The sequence below is a fragment of the Rhinopithecus bieti genome, unplaced genomic scaffold, assembly GCF_001698545.2.
Source record: "Rhinopithecus bieti isolate Rb0 unplaced genomic scaffold, ASM169854v2 scaffold_47418, whole genome shotgun sequence".
NCBI classification, from domain to species: Eukaryota; Metazoa; Chordata; class Mammalia; order Primates; family Cercopithecidae; genus Rhinopithecus; species Rhinopithecus bieti.
The window spans coordinates 2,188,242-2,207,081 of NW_016819951.1; the positions used below are offsets into that span (position 1 = coordinate 2,188,242).

The 18,840-nt window shown below is 42.6% G+C and overlaps 1 protein-coding gene across 2 annotated transcripts in view; it reads right to left on the reverse strand.

The window, feature by feature from the left end:
- EOGT (EGF domain specific O-linked N-acetylglucosamine transferase) overlaps window positions 1-18,632 on the reverse strand; it is a 38,064-nt gene extending 19,432 nt beyond the window's left edge. Inside the window, exons 1-10 of one of the 2 annotated variants that reach the window (XM_017859397.1) lie at window positions 18,541-18,632; window positions 17,499-17,783; window positions 16,920-16,975; window positions 14,591-14,814; window positions 13,379-13,479; window positions 12,666-12,774; window positions 10,084-10,178; window positions 9,321-9,425; window positions 5,730-5,836; window positions 2,102-2,205 (exon numbers count right to left, since the gene is read on the reverse strand). In XM_017859397.1, the coding sequence (XP_017714886.1) occupies window positions 2,102-2,205; window positions 5,730-5,836; window positions 9,321-9,425; window positions 10,084-10,178; window positions 12,666-12,774; window positions 13,379-13,479; window positions 14,591-14,800 (831 nt within the window). In that variant the 5' untranslated portion in view covers window positions 14,801-14,814; window positions 16,920-16,975; window positions 17,499-17,783; window positions 18,541-18,632. The remainder of the gene's footprint in view (window positions 1-2,101; window positions 2,206-5,729; window positions 5,837-9,320; window positions 9,426-10,083; window positions 10,179-12,665; window positions 12,775-13,378; window positions 13,480-14,590; window positions 14,815-16,919; window positions 16,976-17,498; window positions 17,784-18,540) is intronic. The other variant, XM_017859398.1, reaches the window with a different exon arrangement.
- Between the last annotated feature and the right edge of the window lie 208 nt (window positions 18,633-18,840).

The following is an 18,840-nucleotide window of genomic DNA, read 5'->3' on the forward strand; positions in this document are numbered from 1 at the left end:
CAAGAATTATAGTCTCATCAGACTTCAAATCTAACTCAAAGTCTAGCCCCAGTGATCCTGAAAACCTTTTTACACAGCTCTACTACAAGCCTCTTATCAGTGAAAAAAGGGTCAGCAAAACTATTTCTCCTTCTGCACGAGAAGTTGACCTCCTGTTAACTAGCTAACTCGGCTCTCTGGAAATGGCAATGCCTTGTGTCAACCGTGTGCCTAGGCAGCATTGCTTCTGATCTAAACAGATAGATGCTTGATGGGTAAACTGCATCTGGACTGGGAAAGCCATGTTCCAGATTTCCTGAGTACACTGACTCCTGGAACCAGGCATGTCTCTTTCAGGGATCCTGGGGACTTTGCCAATGCAGTTGTGTCAGGAGATGTTGGCCTCAACAGGATATAAGGCTCTTAAGCCAAGGCATCGCCTGTACCTGCCCCAGGCAAATCTTGTCTCCTTGCACCTGAGCTGTGCTGTGTGAACTGCTAGCACTCCCTCTGCAAGAAACACCTAAGGATGCCCTGCCAGCAAGCTGTGGTTCCCCTGCAATGTCATCCTGAATAGACTCACACCAAGAGCCGAGCATATGAATGTCGTGAGTCAGAATGTTGAGTGGAACCTTATATGACCCCTTGGTGGGTGTTCCAACTTCCCAGTTTAGGCAACCTCTCTCGTGTACACTACAAACCATTTATTCTCCTTACTGTAATTGTCACAGTTAACATTCAGAGCACAAGTACTGTGTACCAGGCATTGTGACTGTTCATGCACCATATGGTTCATTCTCAAAATGACACCTAGGTAAGTGTCATTATCTCACTATCTCATTTCAGAGCTGAAGATTCTGGGGCACAACTTGGGGTTTCCTTAGCAGGTGGAGGGGCCAGATATGGGAAGAAGCAGTGAAAAGGCAGGCAAAGAGAGAGAAGAAAAAAAAGACTGCACTAAAAACAAATAAATAGCAGGTGTCACTCAATGCATGTATTTATGTGCATGCCTAAGAACTGCCCTATACAGTGAGCTGAAACTCACAGCATAATTCAGCACAAAGGACATAGTAACGGGGAAGCTGCTATTAAGCAAAGGCAGACAGTAAATGCAAAAGGCCAAACAGTAAACAGAGGCAAGCACTTCCAACATAGGTTATAGAGGTTGAGTGAATGACAGCCTTTTTTTTTTTTTTTTTTTGAGACGGAGTCTCGCTCTGCAGCCCAGGCTGGAGTGCAATGGCCGGATCTCAGCTCACTGCAAGCCCCACCTCCTGGGTTTATGCCATTCTCCTGCCTCAGCCTCCCAAGTAGCTGGGACTACAGGCGCCCGCCACGTCGCCCGGCTAGTTTTTTGTATTTTTTAGTAGAGACGGGGTTTCACCGTGTTAGCCAGGATGGTCTCGATCTCCTGACCTCGTGATCCGCCCGTCTCGGCCTCCCAAAGTGCTGGGATTACAGGCTTGAGCCACCGCGCCCAGCCGACAGCTTTTTTTTTTGAGACAGAGTCTTGCTCTGTCACCCAGGTTGCAGTGCAGTGGCATGATCTTGGCTCAATGCAACCTCCACCTCCCGGGTTCAAGTGGTTCTCCGACCACAGCCTCTTGAGTAGCTGGGACTACATGTGTGTGCCACCACATCTGGCTAATTTTTGTATTTTTAGTAGAAACAAGATTTCACCATGTTGGCCAGGCTAGTCTCGAACTCCTGGCCTCAAGTGATCCACCCGCCTCGGCCTCCCAAAGTGCCGTGATTACAGGTGTGAGACACCGTGCCCAGCTGAATGGCAGTCTTTCATATGTGTGTCCCAGAAGAACACTGAGCCAAAGTCACTAAATCTCTGGCCTTTGGCGCTCCACCCATCCAGAAAGGGAAAGAAACCTTCCCCACTGCCTCATTCTAAAATTCAAAGAACAAAGGTACACACATACATACCTATCTGCCTATATGTATATGCACATGTCAACACATATATGTACAGATACATTCGCACCCATCCGCATATGTGCAGGTGTGTATATTGAAAAGTATGTGTCTTTGAAAATTCTGTTTCACAACATCAGAGTCACACACTGATACAAGGGAAAGACAGTACTGAAGCGGAGAGCACATTCTTACTTACGGTGTCCCACATCACGATGTACACGTCAGTACTGAATGAGTTATTAACGTGCTGAGTAATATAAAGATTGATGAAATCACAGAAGTGGTGATACATGTTAACACCTAGTGTTGGAAAATGAAACTACATTAATTAACACCAAAGAGTACATGATCAAGCAAGTTTAATTCTATCCCATCTATTTACAGTTTAAGAGAATTTTAGTTGAAATAAATGGGGAAAAAATAACTGTTTTGTTTTTCCAAACATGAAATGATCTAGATACATAGGTAGTTCTCAATTTATGGCCTGATTGGGTTTCAAAAGTCACTCTAAAATTGGTTATTTAAAATCAGGAATGCATTTCCCCATATATCCCAAGTAACAAATGATGATTAAGTTCCCAGAAAAAAACAAGGTAGGTCTATTTAACTCAAAACCGAGTTGAACTACAGGGCCAGGAAGACAACTCATTATTTCTTCTGACTTTATTTATTTATTTTTATCAGGGGTAGGGTCTTGCTATGGTGGCATGTGCCACCATGCCTAGCTTGATCGTTTATTTTTTAAAGTCAATTAAGGGGCCAGGCGCAGTGGCTCACACTTGTAATCACAGCACTTTGGGAGGCTGAAGCAGGCCAATCACTTGAGGTCAGGAGTTCAAGAACAGCCTGGCCAACATGGTGAACTCTCGTCTCTACTAAAAATACAAAAATTAGGCGGGCGTGGTGGCACCTGCCTGTAATCCCAGCCACTCGGGAGGCTGAGGCAGGAGAATTTGCTTGAACCTGGGAGGCGGAGGTTGCAGTGAACCAAGATCATATCACTGTACTCCAGCCTGAGTGACAAAGTGAGACTCCATCTCAAAAAAAAAAAAAAGAAAAGAAAAGAAAAAAAAGCAATTAAGCAACATCTGTTCATCATGGAAGTACTGGCAATGATGGCAACTAACATTTTGGTAATTTTCATTCCTATCTCTTTTTTCCCTATTTAATTATTATATATATATCATTCCTGGAAAAACATTAACCAACTATCATATAAAAGAGGTGAATGTCGTGTGTTCTGATTGAAAGAGAAGGAATTCTGGAGTAAGAAGCTGAATTCCAGCACAGCCATGCATGTGCAACACTCTTAGATGAGTTCATCAAGTCCCTAAGTTTTAGCTTCTCTATAGAAATGGGAAATAGTTACCTAAGTGCCAGCTTTATTATGAGAAACCCAAAGATAACACATCTTAAAGTACCCATCCCGGTGCCAGGCACATAGGAAGACCTGAATGAAGACTAGTTGGATCCCACTAGGTCAGAGAGAGTGGAGAGGGCTGTGGGTGCCACTATTTGTAAGTTCACATGCCACTCATTAAAAAGAAATAGAACGTACACCCTCTCTACTTAGGTATGCAGGACCCAATATTCATCCTGGAAATGTACAAATCTAAATGGGATGAAATTCCAAGAACTGACACTTAGAGCATGCATTTTAAAGGTGGGAAAATGTTAAGTAAAAGAAAAACAGGGAGTCTCAAAAGCAGAAATCATAAAATATTCTGACTTCATTCCCACAGTGAATAATAACATTGTGTGCCAGAAGTAACAGTATAAAAATACTCTGTTTTTTTCAGCATGGTTATCTTAGATGATTGTTTGGAAGGGCTAATTTTTTCATCCAGAAAAAACCTGGCAAAGAATATATTTTCAAATCAACAAGAAAAATAAAGTTCTATCGGAATCCATCCTCTTTTCCCAGGTTAACCATAGAGCACACACGAGCTCTTTCACATAACATTTAGTGAGTTCCTAACAGTTACTGAGGAATGCAGCAGGCACAAATCAGTGCTTGGGGCTGTAAGAATTTATAAACAGAGAAGAAAACATAAGCTCCATCCTTGAGAAATGTGACCCCTAATGAGTCTTGATCTGTAGAATTCTCATTTTCCTAAGGTACAAGTTAACATGGAAAGGGAAACTGAACCAGGCACAGTTACTCACACCTGTAATCCCAGAACTTTGGGAGGCCAAGGCAGGAGGATCACTTAAGCCCAGGAGTTCAAGACCAGCCTGAGCAACCTAGTGAGACCCCGTCTCTACAAAAAATATTTTAAAAATTAGCCAGGCATGGTGGTGCATGCCTGTGGTCCCAAATACTTGGGAGGCCAACGTGGGAGGATCACTTGAGCCCAGGAGGTTGAGGCTGCAGTGAGCTGTGATCATGGCACTGTACTCCAGCCTGGGCAATAGAGCAAGACCCTGTCTCTAAAGAAAGAAAAGTAAAATTGGAAGACAACATAATTTAGAAGAAAAAAAGTAGAGTTATGAATATAGGAAAGAAATGGGACATGTCTACTCTAGCCCATTATTCTCACTTTATATACTTTATTGTATAAGTATCTGCATAAATTTAATAGCTCACACATATTTGCCACTTTTACAGGCAGATCAGTGTTTTCTTTGCCCCTTTTTAATCTTCATATTTTAAAACGAGTCAAAACCTGGAACATAGCATTTTACTTGCTCTTAGTTCAAAACCTAAACTTGTCTGATTTCTGAATTTAATACTTTGTAATATTAGAATTATGACTTCAGAAGGCAGAGCACATTAAAACTATGATCAATAAATTATAGTAATTCTGAAATATGTGTGACAGAGCCTCTCTATATTTCACTGTAAACCCAACCTCTCATGAATTTTGATATGATCTAGCACAGTAATCCCTGTCTCTCATAATGAGAAAGACAATATAGTACAATCTGTGTTTCTCCTCTCCAGTGTAACTAGTTTGCAAAGTTAAAGCTCTACTTGCAAGCTGAGAAAGAGGCTATAAGTCTAAATGATAAAATAATTTTAATTTTATTTCAAGAATAAATTACACTGGTAACTTCCAGAAGAATTTTAAGTTCACTTTAGTAATGGAAATGATATAGAAGGTTTGCTAGCGCAGGTCATGGACACTTCTTTCCCACCCATACTATACACACGGCTTTTAATATTTTTTTAAATTTATTTTTTATTTTTAAGTCAGAGTCTTGCTCTGTCGCCAGGCTGGAGTGCAGTGGCGCAATCTTGGTTCACTGCAACCTCCACCTCCTGGGTTCAAGTGTTTCCCCTGCTTCAACCTCCTGAGTAGCTGGAACTACAGGCGCCCACCACCACACCCAGCTAATTTTTTGTATTTTTTTAGTAGAGATGGGGTTTCACCATGTTGGCCAGGATGGTCTCGATATCCTGACCTCATGATCTGCCTGCCTGTGCCTCCCAAAGTGCTGGGATTACAGGCGTGAGCCACCGCACCCAGTCCGGCTTTTGATTTTAAACATCTTTTAATGAAAGACAATCTAAACCAAGTGATTAGAGAAACGAGATGGGGTAAATTTAGTTACAAAAGCATAAATATGCCTTCATCTCTCATCCTTTGATTTTGGTTAAGTCCTTTGATATAAATGTGAAGGTTTCTTCTAAAATGCCAAAGGTATAAAATAATGGGAAGTTCAAACTAGTTCAACTACTTCTTCAGAGAAGGAAGCAAAAACAAACAAATCTACTGTTCGTCATACTGCTTCCAAACAATTTGTAGAGAACTACTGCATCCAAAAAAAGGAATAATATCTCATTAACAAATACACAAATAACAGACAAATTAACTTCTCACCTGCATCTAATTTCATGAAATATGTTGGTTTTTCAATGACAATGTCACACTTAGCATCTTCTATAGGTGTGAAGTTGAGCTGAGTATAGCTTTGTAGCTCAGCAAACCTGAAATTATGAATTGGGATATGACTTTAAACTGATTCTCCCAAACTTCCTATTACAACATTGTAACTTACGATCTGTTCATTAGGCATATTTTACCTCTAGTTGGTAGAGACACTCCTATGGACACCTGTAACTTCTAAAACTTACTGACATTTATATAGGTTGATATCAATTTTAATGTTAAGACAAAGAACACGCCAGGTGCGGTGGCTCACGCCTGTAATCCCAGCACTTTGGAAGGCAGAGGCAGTCCGATCACAAGGTCAGGAGATCAAGACCATCCTGGCCAACATGGTGAAACCCATCTCTACTAAAAATACAAAAATTAGTTGGGCATAGTGGTGAGCGTCTGTAGTCCCAGCTACTTAGGAGGCTGAAGCAGGAGAATCGCTTGAACCCGGGAAGCGGAGCTTGCAATGAGCCAAGGTCGCGCCACTGCACTCCAGCCTGGGGACAGAGCAAGACCCCATCTCAAAAAAAAAAAAAAAAAAATGACAAGGAACAAAAATGATTTTAAAATTCAGTCTTATGTGCAAGATAGATAGATTGGGAACTTACCACACAAAAAAGATATTTATATATTGGGTTGTCTAAATAACCTACCAGTAAAAGGAGAAGACTCAAAAGATTTCCCAATGAGGCTCAAAAAGAACAATGAGCCAGAGGAACTCTTGACAGACTTCTTAGATTCTGAGAGACAGCATTCCAAGAATCACCCAGTGCCTTAGAAAGACAGCAGAGACAGCTAAGTGTCCCAGAAGAAAGGAAGTTTATCTCTTGGAAAACATCTTTGGAAGCCACACAGCACAATTTTCTTCCAAACAAAAGAAGACAATCCCAAGCATGGATCGTCTGTACTTCTTCCTTAAGATCATACCTCATGTAAAACAAATATCAAATAGATCCTTTTAAAACACAACGCCAACATAGTGTGGTGGTTTCAAACATAGGTCTACAAACTCTTTAATACCTCTGCCTTCAAGAGGAAGAAGTTAATTCCCTCCCTTTAAGAGTGGGCTGGACTTAGTGACTCACTCTCCCAACAGGCAGAATACAGCAGTCCTGATGGTAGGACACTTCTGGGATTAAGCCATACAAGTACTGTGGCTTCCATCTCAGAGCATGTACTCCCTCAGACCATGTGCTCCTGGGAAAACCAGGAGCCATGCTGTGAGCAGCAGTAGGGAGAGGCCCATAGGATCAACACTGAAGTCCCTGGCCAAGAGGAAACAAGGCTTACAACAACCTGAGTGAGTTTAGCAGCAGATTCCCCAGGTCCAGGTTGAGTCTAGAGATAGCTACAGCCCTGGCCAACTCAGCCAAGCTGCTCCCAAACCCTGACCCTCAGAAGTATTGCGAGATAATAAATGTCTGTATTTTAAGCTGCTAAATTTTAGAGTGATTTGTTATACACAATAGGTAATAAATACAAATAGACCCTAGGGTACACTTTGGAATAACCTGTCACACAGCAATAAGTAACTAATACAATTATGCCCTGTGCAACTACCATGTGGAATCAAATATCAAAAAGTACCAGGAATCAAAAAGCCCACTTGATTATAGAAACTACCTCTTGTAAAAGTCTGCTAAGTGACTTGAGAGACTGCATTGCAGACTGCAAAATGCCAGATAAATGTGTGGAAGATTATTATTCTGAATGATCTGCAGCCAGGCAGTGTGGCCTCTTTAAGGAAAAGAAAAAAAAAAGGTTTGTTCAGCATGTTTTTTTTGTTTTTTGTTTTTTGGTTTTTTTTTTGAGACAGGGTCTTGGTCCATCACCCAGGCTGGAGTGCAGTGGTACAATCATAGCTCACTGCAGCCTCAACCTCCTGAGCTCAAGCAATCCTCCCAGCTCAGCCTCCCAAGTAGCTAGGATTATAGCAGCACGCCACCTCACCCAGCTAATTATTTTTTATTTTTTATTTTTTAGAGATGAGGTCTCATCATGTTGCCCAGGCTGGTCTTGAACTCCTGGCCTCAAGTAATACTCCTGCCTTGACTTCCCAAAGTGCTGCAATTATAGGCATGAGCTGCCATTCCTGGCCTTGGCATGGACGTTTGACCTTAAAAATTAACATTATGTAAGTAACCTATGTGACTATACAGGAGTAGCAGGAGAGTTTCTTTGGATGATGGAAGGATTCTGCATCCTGATTGTGGTGGTCCCCACCCCCGCCTCCCCCTCCCACTTCCTCTACCTCTCCCTACCTACACACCCACACCTACACACATGATAAAATTTTAATGAGTGCAGGTAATTGCTGGTGAAACCTGCACAAGTTAATACTACTGTACCAATGTCAATTTCATTGTTGTGATCATTGTGCCACGGTTATATGAGATATTATCATTAGAGGAAGCTCAGGGAATTAGACAATGTACAAGTTCTCCTTGTATTATGATATGGTTTGGCTGTGTCTCCACCCAAATCTCATCTTGAATTGTAGCTCCCATCATGGGAGGGACCTGGTGGGAGATAACTGAACCATGGGGGTGGGTTTTTCCTGTGCTATTCTCAAGATCTGATGGTTTTATAAAGGGCATTTCCCTCTGTACACACTCTCTTGCCTGCTGCCATTTAAGACATGCCTTTGTTCCTCCTTTGCCTTCTACCATGATTGTGAGGCCTCCCCAGCCATGTGGAACTGTCAGTCCATTAAACCTCTTTCCTTTAAAAATTACTCAGTCTTGGGTATATCTTTATAGTAGCTTGAGAACGGACTAATACATACTATTTTTAAACTTCTGAGTCTAAAATTATTTTAAAATAAAATTTTTTAAATTCAAAAGCTGGCCAATGATGTTAACAGTCAGAGTAGCATTTACCTTTGGAAAGGGGATGGGGTAGAGCCTGGGAGGGAGCCTGAGGTGCGGACAATGTTCTATTTTAGACCTGAGTAAAAGTTACATAGGTGGGTTCACTTTTCACAATCCAAACTGTACCTTTTCTGTATGCTTGTTACATATTTTAATATATGTGTATTGTTTTTTAAATGTGTTCCCCAAAAGACATTTTTATTTTTTAGAGATGAGGTCTCATCATGTTGCCCAGGCTGGCCTTGAACTCCTGGGCTCCAAGAATACTTCTACCTTGGCCTCCCAAAGTGCTGCGATTATAGGCATGAGCCACCATTCCTGGCCTTGGCATGGACGCTTGACCTTAAAAATTAACATTATGTAAGTAACCTATGTAACTTTGTAAGTGAATAAAACTCAGCAATCGTGAGTTAATAAAAATGGATTTTTGAGCTGATTTTTTTCTTTCATTAGCAAACAGTAAGTACTATATCTACTATTATAAACACATATTTAATTCAGATGCAACTGAGGGATTCACTCGGTTTCTACCAGTTCCCAGAAGCTCATGCCAAATTATGTACAAATGAAGTAACATTTTCCATTTGAGAGTCCCCATTAATATTTGCAAGTGCCAAAAATAAAGGCAAATATTTCTGAAACAGACATGTTAAAAATATCTTACCATGACTGCAGAGGGCTTTTGCGCTGACCTTCAGACATCAATGTACGGATGTCAAGTTGACAGTGCCCTCCAATTTCACCACTCTGGAAAAAGTCCTCCTTAAATCTGGTGTGTAACAAAACATTAAATTGAGTTCAGAAAACTTCTTCATGACCCAAGCACGTGGGTTGTAACTAAAGAGGATTACCAATTTCCAAACTCAATTTTTTAAAAGAATTCAACTATTTATAATAGAAAATTTCAAGTGTATAAGAAAGTAACAGAATCATATCAGGACCTAATGTATCCACAACCCAACTTTGTGATGCAATCAACTTGTGGCCTGTCTGAGTCATCCATCCCCCATCCATTCCCCAACCCCTCTGCCATATCATCAAAAACAAATTCAAGAAATATTCCTTCAGCCAAGCTTGGTGGCTCACACCTATAATCCCAGCACTTTGGGAGGCTGAGGTGGGAGGATCACCTGAGCTCAGGAGTTTTAGACCAGCCTGGGCGATGCTGGGAGACCCCATCTCTTCAAAAATTAAAAAACTAGCCAAGCTTGGTGGTGCACTTCTGTAGTCCCAGCTACTTGAGAGGCTCAAGTGGGAGGATCACTTGGGTTTGGGAGGTCACAGCTGCAGTGAGCCATGATTATACCGCTGCACTCCAGCCTGGGCAACAGAGCAAGACCCCGTCTCAAAAAAAAAAAAAAAAAAATCCCTGAATCTGAAAATATTTCAGAATTTATATTAGATGTTAACATTAACCACTTAAGTACCTGTCATGATTTCTTTTGATGTTTCTTAAATCAAGGTAGAGATTGGTTGCTCTGCAGTACTGAAGATAACGGGAACACATCAGACTTGAGTCACTCTGAAGGTTGTGCAAAAGAAAAAAATGACCCCGAGTATTAACACAGCAAAGACTCACCCAGACTTGCTAGACATGTTGACAGCATGGACGCCCTCACGTTCAAACCACACGATGTGACAAGGAAAGCTCTCCAAAGACTGCATCTGCTGAAGGATATTTTCTCCTTCCCAGCCGACCCTGGCCAAGCATATTTTGCCAGTTTCCCACTTTTAAGTTACTATGGAGAACTCCCAAACAATCTGTCACCTCAAATTTTAAAGCCAAGATCTGTATAGGTGGCTCAGTTCAGTTCCCTTTAAAAGAAAAAAAAGCACCCAGAAACAGTACTACTACCCCATTGCTATGTGAAAAAGCAGCTTCCAAAAGCAAGCCAAAAGAAACAAGGAAAAATGCACACATAAGAGACGTTAAAAGCGGGGAGGGAAGTTTGCCAGTTTTAATAAGAGGTACCTTCTGCAAACCGTAAAGCTTGTGGGAGCCTCTATCTCAACAGCAACATGAGGGCAATATTTTCTAAATAATTGAAGAAAGGAGTTGAAGAGTCAGCTACTAGAGTCTGATTCTATTTCAACCAATCTGGGTTGTGCTGAGAGCTTCAAACACTTTTATCTGCTCTGGGTTTTATTTATCGATTTAAATGTCATTTTAATTGTTTTTCCCATAACTCCCAATGAACACAAAGCCTTAATCTTGACCTGCATGGCGTTTTGGAGTCTGTAGTTGGTAAAAGATTGCAATGGACTGAATGTTTGTGTCTCTGTCAAATTTATACGTTGAAATTCTAACCCCCAATGTGATGATATTGTTTAGAAGCCACCCAGTCTATGGTATTTTGTTATAACAGCCCAAACAACTAAGACAATCATACTCTGCTAGCACAAAGCAAATCAAGGTAAATCTTAGCCAAAAGAACATTCTACAAGCCATCTTGAAAGAGGCGTGCAAGATAGGGGTTGTCATTCTTCTCTTGCCTTTTCCATGTGAATAGCTAGACTTGAGCCAAGTGTGCAAGACAGAACAGAACTCTGTTAAAGATACCCTGCAGCCGTGCAGTTTAATGGCATGCCTCACATCCTCAGGCCTCATTCTCCTTGCTAGAATGCTCAAAGCTCTATTACGTGACACCCCCCAATAGCTCTATAAAGCATATAATCAGTTTTTGAACGTGAGTAAATTTAAAAATTTTTTTAGGTCCCCACTGTGGTTGGAGATTGGAGACCCCTGAGATGTCAGAGACTCAGGGTTCAGGATCATTGAGTTAAAGAATAGTGTACCTTAATCGTAAGTGCTTACAACTTCATCAACCTTTAAAAAATAATGCTGAGCCCTTTGCTGGGAACCAGGCCCTGCTGCACTGAGCATTTTTATCTGCAGAACCTCATTCCTTCCTTACCATATGCTACATAATGGGCATGGTTTTAAGGCAGAGGAAATTGAAACAAGGAAAGCCTAAGTACCTTGTCCAAGACTCAGGATCTGAGTTGTAGTTGAGAGCCTGCTCTTGTATTTACTACCCCAAACCACCTCTTGACAACGTGTTTATCTGATCCACTGAGGTACAATATGGTGTGGTTGAAAGTAAACTGGAAAAAACCTGCATTTTAATCCTAGATGTATAATTAATTCTAAAGGGTAGCTGTGCAATCTTGGAGAAGTTGCTTAACTCCTCTGAGGACCCCGTTTTCCACACTGATAAAGTGGCATCAGTAGTATCGGCTATAATGCTTATGAGCATCAAACCAGATAACATACATAAAAGCTTTCTCCAAACTGTAAAGCTCTGGGCAAACACAGAGCAGTATGGTGGTGTTATATCATCTGTCCCAAAGTAGCTGAGAATAAATTTGTAAAGATGCAATTTATCAACTTCTCTTCTTTAGCATATGTTTGGGGGAAAGATTCTAAACCTAAAAATATTTCGACTGTCTTAAAATATGACTATCTGATAAACGTGGGATAAGGAGGACGGGGTTTCCAAAGGAAAGAGAACAACCTATTTAGGAAAGTTAGATAAAATTCTAAGCCAATAACTAAGTGAGAGTGAGGAATTCCTTTCATAGTGCCGTCTATCTTATTTTTACATTACAATCTAAATGATAAATATTAAAAATCAATAATCAATAAGTAATAAAAATAAAACAGCTTGGTTGAACACAGTGGCTCATGCCTGTAATCCCAGCACTTTGGGAGGCTGAGGTGGGCGGATCCCTTGAGGTCAGGAGTTCGAGATCAGCCTGGCAACATGGCAAAACCCTGTCTTTACCAAAAATACAAAAATCAGCTGGGAGCGGTGGCACACACCTGTAATCCCAGCTACTCGGGAGGCTGAAGCAGGAGAATCCCTTGAACTCGGGAGGCAGAGGTTGCAGTGAGCCGGGATTGTGCCACTGCACTATAGCCTGGGCAACAGAGAGAGACTCCGTCTCAAAAATAAATAAAATTAAAATTAAATAAACAAGCTTATTTAGTAAGGAGCGAAATACCCACCATTTCCTTAGGCTGACAGAGCACATGCATCTCCTCCAGCCTCTCTCTGGCATATCCAAAGTCAGCCTGTTTCCAGAATATGTCCTCAGCTGACTCAAGAGTGTCCGTCCTATTTGCAAATAAAAATATTCTGTGGTTTTTTTCTTTTACTTTTTTTGGACCTTGAATTTTATTCTAAAGGTTAAAATGCTAGAGGTTCCTTATTACTTTAATTTTGTTACAGTATACTATCATAGTTTTTCCAAAACTATGCCTCACTACATGAAATTACCAAACTAAGTTATTCACAGAATTATTCCCTTATCATAAAAATATGTAACAGGCATGTATGAAGTTATCCCCTGAAATTGAAGACAATGATGCATTCTTAATTACTATGTTTTCTTTACCACATTAACACTGCATATATTAGAAGTACTAATTACACTTAATTCTCCCAGGAAGAATCAAGAGGAAACCATCCATTTATCTTAGTATACAATGGGGGAAAACATCATCTATGGTCCCAGCTGTTTCTCCCTCTGGCAGAGGAAATGACAGATATTCCTATCCCAGAGTAAAATAGTCAAGTTGAATTCATGACTGTGTAAGCAAATTAATATCGAAATGAATTACTATCTAAAACCAAAAGAATCTAGCTAGAAATTGGGGCATAAACATACACTGTATAGAAAGAAGAAGACTTGAAGAGGGTATTCCATATGGAAACTTACCATCCCATGTCGACATAGCTGCAAACTGGGTAACCAAACCTGAACTCTGGTTTACAGGATTTCTCATAACCCCAGCAGTACTTTAGCTTTTCTAGGTGTTTCTAGAACATAAAACTTACATTGATTTCCCTTCTTCTGACATTTAGAGAAGACTCTTACATTTTTCCATTAAGAAAACAAATCATTATAGAGCATTCATATTTACATTTTATAATATGTCGTATTATCATAATAAATTTAAAACTTACAGCTAATTCTAAAAAGAGCAGTCTCAAGGTTCTTAACAATCCTCCTTCCTCATCACCCCCACCATATCTGTCCCCTAACCAAAAGTCTGGGCTTTACCTAGATGCTCAAAGACCACTTGAATTTGAATTTCTTGAAGTAGCTTAAGAAACTGCCTTTCTCACTGAGCAAGCAGATTCTAAAATCAGTCCCTAAAAGACATATAAACTGGAATTTGTGCTATCAAAGGAATCACAGCTAAAGTGAATGAATCAGCAACTTCACTCAGCAATCAAGATCAGCAGAGACCCCACAACACATGGACAACTCTGCCACCCTTGGGAACCACCCAGCTGCTGCTGGACAAGGAGCTCAAAATGCTCTTCTGCACGGCCCCAGAAGCGATGCTGGTCTGATTCCCAAGTCTGCTTTTCCATATGCTTCCTGTGCCAGCACCATGGGAAAGGAAGTGTCTCACAATGCCCAGCTTTGATCTCTGAGGCCCTGTGAGATGTCTTAATGGGCTCCTATTTGAGACCTTTCCAACTCCTCTAAAACAGAAAGAAAGCCACAGTAACAGGCTTAATTATGTGGAGTCAGAGGCTGAGGTATCATTACTGAAATTAAGTGCTAAGCGATCCTCTTATGTGCCATTTAAGAAAGAAGAGGTGTGAAATTCTTTAGTTACTTTAAACAAGATGTTCTTTCCTGCATAAAATCTAATTGCTTCTTTACAGAGTTTACAAATAGTATTGGCTACTTGTTTTAGAAGTGATTTAGATTTTAAATTTCTCTCTTACAAATGGGACATAATTTTAAGCAGTTTAGTCACTTAGAAGTATTATGTGAAACTGAAACAATGATTAACTTATACAGTGACAACCAAAAATTAGAATTCTACCTTCAGCTTCAGGTTATAAAGCAGAACCAGTAAGCCAGCCAAAATTGCATCCTCATAAAAATAAGGAAAGAAGAAATAATACCTACCTTATATGGACAAAGAGAGTCTTTCTTACAGACAGTGGCAATATGCCTATTGTTGTGCAAAAAGAAGGGAATGTGCTCCTCTGGCAAGCGGATGCTGGCATAGTTATACAGAGGTTCGCCTGGAATGCTGGGAGTGTTAGGAGGACCTTCATTCTGATCACTCAGTGGGACTTCATGAAGTAAGATTCCAAAGACAAACAACATTAACATAGCAACCTGTAAACCTAGAGATCAAGTTGAAGACATCTTTGTTAACAAATTTCCTTTAAAAGCCAAAACAACAACAACAACAACAACAAAAGGGTCAAGAGCTAAGTATAATTACAAAGCACTTTGCTATCCCACTGAGTAATGTTCCTTTATTAAATTTTCTTTTAGCACTTGCTTGGTGCCAGGCACCACATTAGCAAATGGGTATACAGAGGTGAACAAAACAAGAAAGAGCCTTGCTCTCATGGTGCCTTTAAGCCTAGTACGACTGTCATAAACAAGCAATCAAATAAATAAACAACTTCAGCTGATGACTGGGTCCGTGACTTAAACCAACTAGGGGCCAGCAAACTTTTCCTGTAAAGGAGAAGCAGTAAATATTTTTGGCTTTGCCAGACATAAGATCTCTGTGGCAACTACACAATGCCTCTGTCCAGAAAGTAGCCATGGTCTATTATAAAAGAATGGATGAGGCTGTGCTCCAATAAAACTTTTTAACTTACAAAAATTATGGAAGGGCTTGATAGGATCCAGTTTAGTGATACCCGAAATAAAATAAAGCAATGTGATAGACAACATAGCATGGTGGTTAAGAACCTGAACCTTTAAAGCTTAACCACCTGCATTTGAAACACAAATCTGCAGCTTCCCAGCTGTTAAGACTTGAACAAGTTACTTAACCTTTCTGCACCTAAGCATTCCCCATCTGTAAAATGGAAATAATAATAAACCTTCGTCATAGAGCTGTCGTGAGTTAAATGAGTTAATTATTGGTAAACTGTTTAGAAAACTATCTGGCACACACTAAATGCTATGGAAGTGTTTATTAAATAAATGTTTAAAGCCATGTGGGGCAGAAAAGGGGCCCAAATAACATTGGAGCTGAGAGCTGAGTGATGAGTAGGGGGAAAAGCATCGGTGAGAGAGCAAAGGGAGTGGGATGGCTCCAAGCAAGCGTGTGTCTGCTGAATAAAAAATTATAATCACAATCAAGGTATGAGCACAATGTTCCAGGAGCTCTTCTGAACCCAGGATACAGCAACGAAGGTGCAGTCATGAACTAAACTCCTTGCCCTTATGAAGCTTACATGCTAGTAGGTATAATAATCAGCTATGATAATAGCTAAGACTTAGAAACTCCAGGAGTGATATTAAGCAGTCTGTATCAAAGACTGTGCCCTTAAACTCTCCCTTCACGCCTCTACACTGTGAACACTGACAATGGTCACAAACCTCACTGCACTTCTAACTTACCCAGTAAGTGTTAAATCTCTTAGACCAGATTTCTCCTGTATATCCCAGACAATGATCCTGCCATTCTCAGGTCACTTTAGTGGGATCTTTGTTCTATTTTTTGTTTTGTTTTGTTTAAGTGGTCTTTCCACAGGATGACAGAGTCTTAATATACATTGGATGTTCATCAGCTAGGACTGCTGTTTCCTGGGTCATACTGGAAAACCCATGTTTTGAAATTAGTCTTCATTGATTATGGGCTGTGAAGATGGAGCCTTTAGAAACAGACTGCACGCCCAATGCGGTGGCTCATCCCTGAAATAGCAGCACTTTGAGAGGCCGAGACTGGCAGATAAGCTGCTTGACTCCCTGAGTTTGAGATCAGCCTGGGCAACATGGTAAAACCCGGTCTCTGCTAAGAATACAAAAAATCAGCTGTAGTCCCAGCTGAAGTGAGAGGATCACTTAAGCCTGGGAAGTCAAGGCTGCAGTGAGTAGTGATCTCGCCACTGCACTCCAGCCTGGGCAACGCGAGGGAGACCCTGTCTCAAAAAAAAAAAAAAAAAAGAAAGAAAGAAAAATGGAAATTGACTGCTATGTTCCATCAAACCTCAAGTTCCAAGGCCATGGAATTCTAAGTGAACAGTGGGGACACCCAGAAGAAACCCTTTTTCCCCTATTTTTCCCCCTGGAGTAGTTAAGTACTGTGGATTTTCACTTTGGCAGCCCTCAGGAGTATGGTGTTATCTGCTGTAAATCTGATCTGAATTATAATAATATTTTCACTTGGGGCTTTTACCCAAGAATGAGTTGACAGTAGTGTTATAAAAATTTAAAAACACATATTCATAGTAACAATGACTCTACTTAAAATAAAAATATTTACCTCTTGAATCCTCAGAACCACTCAGAAGCTTCTGTGATGTTTCAGGTCTCTAAAACCTGTCAGAAATGAAACATATTACTTTAAAAGGATGCGAAAGTAAACTTGATCATTCAGGTGATGTTGTGAATTAAAGGAAATATTAAGAAAGAAAATAATGTAACGGGATAACCCTAAGCCAGAAGGCCTGGCCGGTGTGGTGCGCTTTCTTTTCCTTAATGAATACCACACTGCTAACCGAGTTCACAGGCACCACCCCCAACAAAGCAACTCTGACCAGATTCCAATGGGGAACAGGAGGAGGTGGCCCACTTTCTACAGGCATCCACTGGAACTGGCCAACAGGATACTTAGTGGATCAAACATTCTCAGGAGCAAACAACTTTCCCATTCTCACAGCAGTAATCCCTGTTGGCTGAATCACAGCGCTACCCACCTAGAGTGGCCAGCCTGAGGGTTCCCAGGCCTTCCTATTTTTTGAATTGTCCTTCCCGGTAATAAAGTCATTGTTATGACCAAGCCCTGACCCTTGTTATCCAAGTCCATTGTCCTCCAGTGAGCTCTGGCCATCACTAAACTCACCAATCAGTTGAGAAGTAACGCTCAGGCGATGGAAAAAATCTAAAGACGCAGATCAGAAAGCTGGCTTCTGGCGACAGCATGTACCCACTTGCATAAGGCGGGTGGGGGTGGCTGCCAGGCCTGGCACAAAGCCTTCCTGGTGTCGGTCCTCCTGCAAGGCCCGCGGGGATGGGTAGCTGCACTCCTCCAGCACAGGGACGCTTTGGTGGCCAGGCTACTTTTCCTTCAGCTCAAAGCAGCTGGACTCACTCCACTCCAGAAACCCTTGATTCGATTTCCACAGGCCTAATGAGGGAGGAAAAAAGGGAAACATCTGAAAGATGATGGATAGGAGGCAAAACCTGGGGCTGACACAGCGGGCGAAATGGGGCAATGTTGCAGAGCGACAAAGCTTGGAAAAGTTTAAAGAAGGCAGTGGGCAAATGGAAAGTTCAACACGTGAGACTCCGAATGACTCCTCAATGGCTGGCCCCCACTTGAGCCAAAAAGTCTCTCGGCGGGTGCCAGGCAGGGCTCAGGAAGTGCTCGGCTGCCCAAGAGCCCAGCTGTCCGCTTGAACGTCAGTCCCGGCCCAGGGCTGAGGGGTCAGAGGCGAGCGCCCCGCCGCGGCTGAGACGACGCGCTGGGGTTCTGGACCGTGGGTGCTGCCAGGGGCTGCTTTGGGGGCGGAGATCTCCCGGGGTCGCCGGCCACCCTACACCGCGGCGCCCCGGGTCCCCAGCGCGCCTGGGAGGGGTCCCGGGGACCGGCTCCGCCCCGGCTGGAAACCTGGTCAACGCGGCTAGGGCCCGGGGCCCGCCTGCGCTCCGGACGCAGGGAAGGGGCCGTGCGCCCCGGGCCGGGAAGGGCCAGGATCGGCTTCCGACGCCCGCCTCCCGGCCCGCCGGGAATGGGAAGGCGCTGGCTGAGTGAGTGCGCAGGCTATAGCCCTCCGGGAAGCCGCGCCGGGAGCTGGAACCACCCGGGGCAAGAGCGGCGCAGAGCGCGGCCGCGGTGGTAAGGAGAGCGGGAAAAGGCTCCGCAGACTGCGGGCGAGTCCCACCTGGAGCCGCGGCAGCCGTGACTACCGAGGAGGAGGCGGAGGAGACTGCGGCTGTTGCAGAGGAGGGAGTCGTCATAACCGGCTACTGCTGCTCACCGGAAACCTTGGGCGCCGGAGCTGGGCCAGGGGGCGCCAAGGAGCAGCTGGGACACCTTGGCCAGCCGGCGCCGTGGGCGGGCTCGGGCCCCGCAGAGACAGGACCGGACGACACCCGGGAGGGCCAGGGCGCGGGGCCCGACGCGCGGAGCGGCTTCAATCCGGCTAGCGGCCTCGACCCGGAGAGCGCGGCAGGGAGGTGCT